The 10,463-nt window shown below is 46.1% G+C and overlaps 1 protein-coding gene across 1 annotated transcript; it reads left to right on the plus strand.

Moving 5' to 3' along the window:
- The first annotated feature begins 2,179 nt into the window (after nt 1-2,179).
- ZP4 (zona pellucida glycoprotein 4) lies at nt 2,180-10,081 on the plus strand. The gene is made up of 12 exons (XM_060033774.1): nt 2,180-2,354; nt 2,637-2,758; nt 2,838-2,940; nt 4,512-4,664; nt 5,432-5,619; nt 6,160-6,257; nt 7,540-7,670; nt 7,852-8,041; nt 8,118-8,265; nt 8,564-8,639; nt 9,646-9,750; nt 9,978-10,081. Exons 1-12 carry the CDS (start codon nt 2,180-2,182, stop codon nt 10,079-10,081), a joined length of 1,593 nt encoding a protein of 530 aa, XP_059889757.1.
- The last annotated feature ends 382 nt before the right edge of the window (nt 10,082-10,463 follow it).

Consider the following 10,463-nt stretch of genomic DNA (forward strand, 5'->3'; position numbering starts at 1 on the left):
TAGAATTGTTTTTAAACGAGCAGATGGTTTTAATATAAGAGAATACTAAGAGCAGCCTTTGCCCTTCCAGATTCAAAGGGCAGAGGGTTACTTTTGAGATAATCGGGGCCCCTTGAGGTGGACCACATATTATCAGTGCATTTTCTCTCCCGAAACCGAGTCGTGTCGTTGAATAAAGATGTCCTCAGAGGATTTAGTGCAGAAGTGAGTGTGAACTCACCTCATCTCAGCCCTGCTGGTGTATCTTGGGATTCACCCTTGACCCTCTGCATCAGCGTGACTGGTGTGAGCCTGGGTGGACTTCCACATATCACAACATAGGTGCAGACTTTCATGTTTGTTTCTCAGCTGTATAAACACAGACCCTCACAAGGGAATGCAACCCCAGAAGTACAGGCTGCTCTTCAGACTCGGCACTGAGCAAAGGAGGCCATCGCTTGGCACTTGCTTTCTTTTCACCTCCCATCTCACCTTTGTTTCCCAAGCACATAGACTTGTCTTGTTAATGTTAGCGACAATTTAACAAGTCACGATTATGCAGCAAGGTTTGTATGATAAGCACTACCCATACATAATTTAATCGAACAAAAACCTGTTCGTTATAATAATACCTCCCCTGTGAGGTAGGTGTTATTATCCCCATTTTCCAGACGTAAAAATTGTAACTCATTGACAGAGGTCACTGAGCTAGTAAGTAATGACTCAGAATTGATACCCAGATTCTCCCATTGCCAAAATCCATATAACCATATTCTATACTGCCTCCAAGTTTTAGCAAAATAGGTAAACTTTCCTTGATTTTTCAATACTTTAGGGAGCAACATTCATAAGTCCAGTGGGGAGACTGGCCGTTCAGCTCCTGAGACATCACACACAAGTCCAACCCTCATCCTTTTTTTTTATTGAATGAAAGATTCTTGAAATTCTATAGTGCTTTACAGTTTTCAAAAGTTTCACACAGATGATTTCATATAATCTCATAATAACCTTTTTCCCCCTACCCCTATCTTGCCCCTCCCTCCTTCCCCCTCCCCACTGGTAACCACTCGTTTGTTCTCTATATCTGTGAGTCTGTTTCTTTTTTGTTTTATTCACTAGTTTGTTATATTCCTCTTCATTCTTATACTTATTCACATGTATAATGACTTGAAGAAAAAACACCTAAATATTATGAGTTTGAGCTCATCACAAAGGAAATGAATCTGTACCAGTGAGGTTGGGAAACCACATTTTCAAGGGGGTTAGCCTTAGGACATGGCCACTAATGAAAGCACATTCATTGATTCATTCTTTCCCCGGTAAACACTGAGGACACACTTTCTAAGTCTTTCAGGATGCAATGCAAAAACATCGGTCCCTGCCCTCAAGTGCTTCTAGTAGGGACACTGAGTAAATAAGAGGCCATTAAAATCCAATGTGGTAAGTCCTGTGAGTAAGTAAATGGGATGTGATGGGCTAGTGGCCAAACCCAAACCAGACAGAGGTGTTGGAAAGCCACATCCCATCCCCGAGGGCAGAGTCCAGCATTTCCTCAGTGGTGTTTGTCACCACATGGTTAAATGAGTTGTGCAATTTCCCCGGGGAAGACACATGCTTATTCGCTTTTATTAGTTGAAGAGAATTATAGATACCTGGTTACACGTTCTCAGTGCTCTGACAAAGATTCTTAGTCAACTTGGGAAAATTGTTCCTATCATAAATATTAGGCTAAATACAATCAAAAGAACACAGCTGCCGGGAGATATTCCCAGTTTACAGATGAGAATACTGAGATTCTGAGAGGTAGTAACTTACCCAGTTCATACAGCTCATAAGTGGCAGAGCTAGGATTTACACCCAAATATGCAAGCTTCTAAAGGAAGGTCAATAAGCTAGTAAATTAAGTGCTACACTGAGCAACCGGGAGAAAGCCTCTCTCAGCTAAAAGGCACCACATTGTTCCTGGGCTCTGAAGACCACCTGATTTCGATGTTTAAAGCACTGCAGCTGCAGACTGTGGCCTAAAGTGAATGAAGCTGGAGGAATCACCCTTTCCAAAGGAGTCCCACCTGCATGCTACATAGATGTGCACCTGAAACGAGCTTTCCCTCTGTATATAAAGGGCATGGGGAGCGTGGGCTCCTGGGAGAGGAAGTGCAGGACAGGAAGCGTGGTCAGTCGGGCTCCCGGTGACGCTGCTATGTGGCTGCTGCAATCCCTCTGGCTCTGGTTTCCGCTGTCTGTTGCTCTGAGTGGCCAGCATGAGCCCAAGGCACCAGGTTATCCCGGTGGGCTCCGCTGTGGGCTAAGGAGCTTTCAGTTCACCATAAACCTCAGCCAGGAGACAGCAACCCCTCCTGCACTAATAGCTTGGGGTAGGTTTGAAGGCTGAGCCAGGCAATGGCGTGTCTCCTCTACTGCCTAGAACTGCCCTCTGCTTCCTGTCCTAATGCTTCCCCCCTTTGCTAAAACTCTGCCGCTTCTCTCTATAGAACGAATCTTTTAAAATGTAGCTTTGCTTCTGAATCCGATTCCCCTTTTGTTCCTCTTTTCTTGGCAGCTATCCCTGGGGTCTAAGGCAAAGCTGGCAGTCCTTTCCCAGCACTGGTGACAGTGGTGACCAACCATCTGTGCTTTCCCCCCTTCCCCGCCCCCAGATAATCGCGGTCTGCCGCACAGGCTGCAGAATGACTCTGAGTGTGGCACCCGGGTCAGCGAGGGCCCTGGCAGCTCCCTGGTGGTGGACGTGTCCTACAGCGGCTGCTATGTCACTGAGTGGGTGAGTACGACCCGGCCCTCAGGAACGCTGAGACACCTGTGCCAGCATCCAGGCTGACTCCCGGGGCCTGTCTCTCCAGGACTCCCACTACATCATGCCCATTGGAGTTGAAGGAGCAGATGCGGGTGGACGCAGGACGGTTACAGAGACAAAGCTGTTCAGGTGTCCTGTGGATCTCCCAGGTAAGGGCTGGAAACTTCCAGGTTCTGGGTGGTATGGAGCTGCCTGGAAGATGCCCTCAGGCATCTTCTACCTGCTGTGTGCAGTGCCCCCAGGCACCCGTGGAGGACTGTCTTCTAACTCTCCTCTCCACAGGAGACCTTAGGCTAACCACCACCTGAGCGATGACTTGGGGCCCAGGCACTGTGGGTGGTGCTGCACGTGTCACCTATAATCCCAGCCCAGTGCTGTGAGCCCTACTGATGGCCCCCAGCAGGGAGCTTACCAAGTGCCCGTCACTGGTAGGTGGCAGAGCTGGGGTTCAACCAAGAGTTATCCCAGGACCAGAGCTCCCCGCGCCTTGAAGGGTAGGGAAGGAAGCTGAAGTTATCAAGGAGACTCGGCAAATGCCTTCTAGAAGCAGACTGTGCTGAGAATAGGGCTCAGCGTCTTCAGCTAGGGGCGCTGCTCGATTACTTAACTGGGTAATTAATAGGGAGTATGACACCAACTCAACTCCAGCAAATCTTGCCTTGCCGCCTGAGAGCCCTACCTCAGTCATAAGAGCCGAACTTGTAATTCTTCACACCTGCCTTGTTAGGCTGTAGCCACTGGGGTAATACTGATAAAATACAGGATTATAGGCCCCACTCCCTACCTACTAAATCAGAACTGCATTTCAAAATGATGGTAATTTAAAGTACACTGAGATTGAGAAGTGCCTTTTAAAGAACAGAATTAAGGGGCTCCCCTGGTGGCGCAGAGGTTGAGAGTCCGCCTGCCGATGCAGGGGACATGGGTTCGTGACCCGGTCCGGGAGGATCCCACGTGCCGCGGAGCGGCTGGGCCTATGAGCCATGGCCACTGAGCCTGCGCATCCGGAGCCTATGCTCCGCAATGGGAGAGGCCACAACAGTGAGAGGCCCGCGTACCGCAAAAAAAAAAAACAAAAAAAACCAGAATTAAGAATTCTTTATTTTTAACATCTTTATTGGAATATAATTGCTTTACAATGGTGTGTTAGTTTCTGCTTTATAACAAAGTGAATCAGCTATACATATCCCCATATCTCATCCCTCTTGCATCTCCCTCCCACCTTCCCTACCCCACCCCTCTAGGTGGTCACAAAGCACGGAGCTGATCTCCCTGTGTGATGCGGCTGCTTCCCACTAGCTGTCTGTTTTACATTTGGTAGTGTATATATGTCAGTGTTACCCTCTCACTTCATCCCAGCTTACCCTTCCCCCTCGCCGTGTCCTCATAGTCCATTCCCTACGTCTGCATCTTTATTCCTGTCCTGCCCCTAGGTTCATCAGAGCCATAAGAATTCTTTACTTGAATAAAAAAGTTGAGTCTCACTGCTTCTTCCAATCTTATTGGTATTTCTTCTTCCAAAGAGGACTCCTTTTAGGGGACTCCTATAAGGTGATCTAATAGTTAATTTTCTAACTCAGATATAATCTCTGTTATGTACATATCTCTTTCAATCATGTAGATGTCTATGGGAATTGAAAGTTAATGCTTTGTAATGAAATGGCCTCTTCTTAAAGACCAAACTTTGTTACTTAGCGTTGCTCTTCTCTGCAAAATCTAGCCCTAGACATCCCAAATGCTGGCCTTTGCGACTCTGTCCCAGTGTGGGACAGACTGCCATGTGCTCCTTCACCCATCACTCAAGGAGACTGCAAGCAGCTAGGCTGCTGCTACGATTCTGAAGAGACCAATTCCTGTTACTACGGAAACACAGGTGAGTCACTATATCTTTGAAATCAGCTGAAGAAAAGTGCCTGCAATTACCACTAACTAAACCCAGAGGAGGGTTTTCTCCCCCACCCCCATCCAGAAGGCAAATACTAAAGATGACCAGAGGTTGATGTATAAGCAACACCTCCTAGAACACTTGACTGTAAGTGACAGAGCTTTCTACAGCCTTCCATCGTCTGTTCTCCTAGAATCCAATGTAAAGCAAGTAACTCTCAATGAACTCAAGAAGCTAAGTCTGTGTGCAAGACGCTAATTGACAGAAACCTAACCAATTCCCAAGAAATAGCCACTGGTGGCTGATTGTCTAGAGAGCTTTATTTCAAAAGATGATTATTTGTCCCAAACCATGCTCCAAGTTTTTCCCATTAAAACAAAAGAGACTCTCATTAAACACCTAGATGCCACACTCAATTCTATGCTCTGAATTCTAGCTGATCAGTAAAACAAAGCAGGTACGGCTCTCCCCATTCTACAGATAAAGTTGATGCAAGGAGGTTAAATACTCTGCTTGAGGCCACACAGTAAGTGGTGGAGGCAAGATTCAAACCCAAGTGGCCATCCAGAGCCTTGATGAAGCTCTGGATGGCTGAACCTGCATCAAGGTCACTAGCTGGGAATGCAGCTTTTCTAGGAGGCGGGGGAGAGGAGGGCGGGGAATTTAAAAGAACTAAACTAAATTAGACTCTTGTCTGGCTGGCTCAGTAACAAGTGAGATGACCTGCCTTCAGCACAGTTGCTCTGGTGTTTCAGTGACCGCACGCTGTACCCAGGACGGCCACTTCTCCATCGCTGTGTCTCGGAATGTGACCTCACCCCCACTGCTGCTGAATTCTGTGCACTTGGCCTTCAGGAATGACAGTGAATGTAAACCTGTGATGGCAACACACACCTTTGTCCTGTTCCAGTTTCCGTTTACTGCCTGTGGTACTACAAAATGGGTGAGAAGAGCTGATCTTGGGCTCTGTTCCTGACTTCAAGTTGGGTAGGAATGCCCTAGTGATGGGGGGAGAACTGGAATAGCTTAGCCGTGACCACTGCTTGGTGTATAGGATGGTCTCTAGGACACAGAGGGCTTCATCACAGAGAAAGCTGAAACCTCCCCAGGGCACTCGGCTAAGTCATCCCACCTGCACTCCAACGAGGGGCTAGTACCCCTTACCACACTGTAGAAGAACCAATAACAGGTTCTTCCCACTGCACTGCCCTGGGAAACGAGCAGGGAGGTCAGCTGAGATAGGTAGTATTTCTGGCTGCCTCATCTGAGTACTCATAAGCCTCTTCCTGTCCCTTTGTCCTGAAAGTAAGGTGAAATGATAAGTTGCCAGTTAGTCAATGCCACCTGCTCTTGCCTCCACTCATGTTGTGAAAAATGCAACCTATGATAGGGCAGCCTTGCTGAGCACTGAACCAAAGCAAGTTATGAGTGAAGCAGCATCTGGCTTGCAGGAGTGACAAGACTTCTTTACCTGCCCTTGTAGATCACTGGAACCCAGGCAGTATATGAAAACGAGCTGGTTGCAACTCGGGATGTGAGAACTTGGAGCCATGGTTCTATCACCCGAGACAGTATCTTCAGGTAAGGGTCTTAGTTAACCTGACCTTGCTTGACCAGAATGCCTGACTTCCCTTCTCGCATAAAGCAGGAGTTCTAGAGTAAACATGAATCCAGAAATGACCATCTCCTCATGACAGGCGAATCTCAGCTGCCTTGCTTGTCCAATCTCACTGACCGTTATTAGATCCAGTAGCCCTGCATTACTGCCACCAACTTGATCTAAGCCTCAAACTTACCTGACTTCTAATTCATTTCCCCGGGTCTTTTGTTTCTCACTCTGGTCTCTTCCTTCTACCCCCCCACTGTTTAAGCTGTAGCAAAATGAATACCTTTAAAACCTTAGCATACTTAAAGCTTTCTCTTGGTCTTCCTAGAGCTGAAGCTTAACGTCATGAGCATAGCTTGCAGGGCCCTACTTCTCCAGCCTAACCTTTCTCAGTCCTTCCCTCACTATTCCCTAACCCCAGACTGTGCTTCTAGAGTATTCAGTGGCCCTCAGGCTTCTTGCCTCCATACTTTACTCTCATCTATCTCTGTTACTTTTATCAAATCCCCTGCAACATCTTCCCTGACTACCCCCTCCTCAGAAGGTACGTTTTTCTCATAGTACCATATCTATTTCTTAATTGAAGTGTAGTTGATTTACAATGTTTTAATTTCTGCTGTACAGCAAAGTGATTTGGTTATATATTTTTTTCATATTTTCCATTATGGTTTGCTACAGGATATGGAATATAGTTCCCTGTGCTGTACAGTAGGACCTTATTTATCCAGTCTCTATGTAATAGTTAGCATCTGCTAATCCCAAACTCCCAATCCATCCCTCCCCCATGCCCTCTCCGCCTTGGCAACCACAAGTCTGTTCTGTCTGTGAGTCTGTCTGTGTTTCATAGATAAGTTCATTTGTGTCCTATTTTAGATTCCACATGTAAGTGATATCATATGATATTTGTCTTTGTGTCTGATTTCACTTAGTATGACCATCTGTGGGTCCATCCATGTTGCTGCAACTGGCATCATTTCATTCTTTTTTATGGCTGAGTAGGGTTCCATTGTATCTACCACATCTTTATGCATTCATCTGTTGACCATATCTGTTTCTTGTATGGTTTTTATATCAAACTCTCAAACACTGATCTTGTTGACATATCAGTCTCCCCAATGATAGCTCTCACAAGGCCAGAATCACACAACACGTTTATAAACTTGTTCTAACACCTATCACTTAACGGTTCCTCAAACCTTAAAGAGGTGACATGGCCCACCCACCCAAGATAGTAGCTAAAATCTTATTTTTCTGCAGGCTTCGAATCAGCTGTAGCTACTCTGTAAGCAGCAATGCTCTTCCAGTGAATGTCCAGGTGTTTACTGTCCCGCCACCCCTTCCTGAGACCCAGCCTGGACACCTCACTCTGGAACTCCAGATTGCCAAAGGTAAGACCCTCTTTCGTGGAGAATCTGGCCTCTAGTCCAAGTCTTGTCACTTCTCTGGGCATCAAGACCCTACCTTGGTAACAAGATATGTGCCAGAGGTGTTTATGTGGGTGATGGTCTATCTCAAGCCACCAGAGGTTCCAAGCTTTTTACCACTTCAATTTGGTTTGGCCTCTTGCAGACAAACACTATAGCTCCTACTACACTGCTAGTGACTACCCAGTGGTGAAGTTGCTTCGGGATCCCATCTACGTGGAAGTCTCCATCCACCACAGAACAGACCCCAGTCTAGAGCTGCGCCTACACCAGTGTTGGGCCACGCCCAGCACAAACGCCCTGCTCCAGCCCCAGTGGCCCATGCTGGTAAATGGGTAAGTGGCTTTTTCCTGCACCTGCGTTAAACACCCTCCACGGAGCCCATCTTGACTGCCAGATATCCTTGCTTAGATGCCCCTACACTGGAGACAACTATCAGACCAAACTGATCCCTGTCGAGAGAGCCTTGGACCTGCCATTTCCTTCTCACTACCAGCGCTTCAGCATTTCCACCTTCAGTTTCGTGGACTCAGTGGCAAAGCAGGCACTCAAGGGACCGGTATGATGCCACCTTCTGTGTTCTTCAGCAGGGCTGTAAACCCCCCAGCTCACTGTCTCACTCTTCAGCCGAAGTGGCCCTTAAACATTGGTTGTTGGTACTGCTTTGGAGCAGTCAAGGGATGCCAATGGCATGTGTGACATGTCAACTAGAATCGAATATTTTAGTGATTCTGTGATGTCAGCTTGGTTTTTCAGGATTTTCTGAAACTTCTTGATTTCTTCCTGGGGGAGACAAAGCAGGTTTGAAGACTTATCATGATGTGTTATACCACGATCCCAATTCTTTTGGCTCCCAGGTGTATCTGCACTGCAGTGCATCGGTCTGCCAGCCTGCTGGGACACCATCCTGTGTGACAACCTGTCCTGCCAGACGTAAGTTTCCAAGCTGTCTACACCAGAGGACAGATTTCAGTGTATGTGTATTTCATTTGTATTTCAGATCAAACCTTCTTTAGCCTGTGGCAAATGAGTCAAACCAAAGATTCATCTTATTAACGAAGCTTCCTTAAGTACTTGCATGATGCAGTAGAACAGAAATACAGCTAGTTTCCTAGAGTTCCAGGCCTTCTAAATATAAGCTATAAATCCTGAAAACTCTCAGCTTTAGCTTTTATCCATATAAATCTTGACTTAGCCAGGAGTCAAATGGGTTCACAGCCTATAATCTAATAAAACATTTCTGGTCTGTCCAGATATAAATGTAGACCTCTATACTTGCTTGAAGGCAGGTCTGGCAACAAGGCCTGAAGCCTTACAGGTGGAATAGGATTGCAGACTTAGAGTTATGTGCTCTAAAGATCAGGCCCAATGCTCATACAGTTGTATACTCCACCCGATCCCACAAATCTTACCTGGCTCCTGAATCAACTGGGATTCATGACCCCTGAAGCTTTAAGTCCCTTATGGCAAAAAAAAAAAAAAAACACCTCATAGTATTTTTCATAACTATCATCTAATAGATGAAATATTCAACATCCAACTGCAATGATACATACACTTGTATACATATATGTCTATAAAAACTAAAACTTTGAAAGTTCAAAGATCTACCACTGGCAGTAGAAATAGGATTCAAACAGAGCTCTGCTATTAGTGTCTTACCAGGTACCTTTATATCATAGGGTCTCAGTACTAAGGTACAACTGTTTAAGCATCTCTACGTAAGAAGAATGACAGTTTGGGGATAGTCCAAAGTCATCATTTGTCTGGAAGTGTTAATACAAATGAGCAAGTCTGAGACTTTGTATTGAACACATTGAGGTTTTTCTTGAGGCCCACGGAGCAGAGCTATCCATACCAAGCGACCTGGCACTATTTTACACTCCTTAACCACTCACACCACATGTACTAACAAATCCCTAACTCATCTCTCCAACAGGAAGAAGAAGCTCTGACGTGCATTTTCAGAACAGCACTGCTAGCATTTCTAGCCAGGGTCCCATGATTTTACTCCAAGCCACTCAGGACTCTTCAGAAAAGCTCCGCAAATACTCAAGTGAGTGGAAGGAGACCCCCAGGAGGTCCCGTATCTGAACCATTGGTCAGACCAAAGCTACTTGCTCACCCCTGCTTCCCTTACTGATTTGGTCAATGTGAACCTCAGAGGGAATTGTCTAGCTTTTTTTCCTGTAGCTCAAGACTGGCAGTCTTTACTGGGATGTAGAATCACTTGATTTTCCTCATGCATTAATCTACCTTTCCATCCTCCAGGGTCTCCTGTAGACTCCCAAGCTCTGTGGGTGGCTGGCCTTTCTGGAACCTTAATCATTGGAGCCTTGTTAGTGTCCTACCTGGCCATCAGGAAACGGAGATGAGCTACTCAGACCAAATGTGTTAATAAAACCAGATTGCACCGCTAGCCTGTGCGCAGCTTCTCATTTGAAAGGTAAAAAGTGATTTCTTTACACTAGCTCATCTACTGTTAGCATCACCTCTTTCCAGCTTGGGGTAATTTTTTCTTCTGCAGCCCTCCTATCTTCTGAAGAGAACATTTCAGTAGAATTTCATAGTTGGTTGACAACTCAAGCAGAATCTACAAGAACTTAGTATCTCAGGCTTAGCAGATCTTGTACAGGTTTATGAGGGTGTGGAACAAAACTCTTCCACAAAGTTGATCAAACTTAGGTAGAACTAGTCTAGAGCTAGTCAAGAATCTTCTAGCTCAGGGGCCCCCAACCCCTGGGCCATGGACCCATA

The sequence above is a fragment of the Delphinus delphis genome, chromosome 16 (genome assembly GCF_949987515.2).
Source record: "Delphinus delphis chromosome 16, mDelDel1.2, whole genome shotgun sequence".
Lineage (NCBI taxonomy): Eukaryota > Metazoa > Chordata > Mammalia > Artiodactyla > Delphinidae > Delphinus > Delphinus delphis.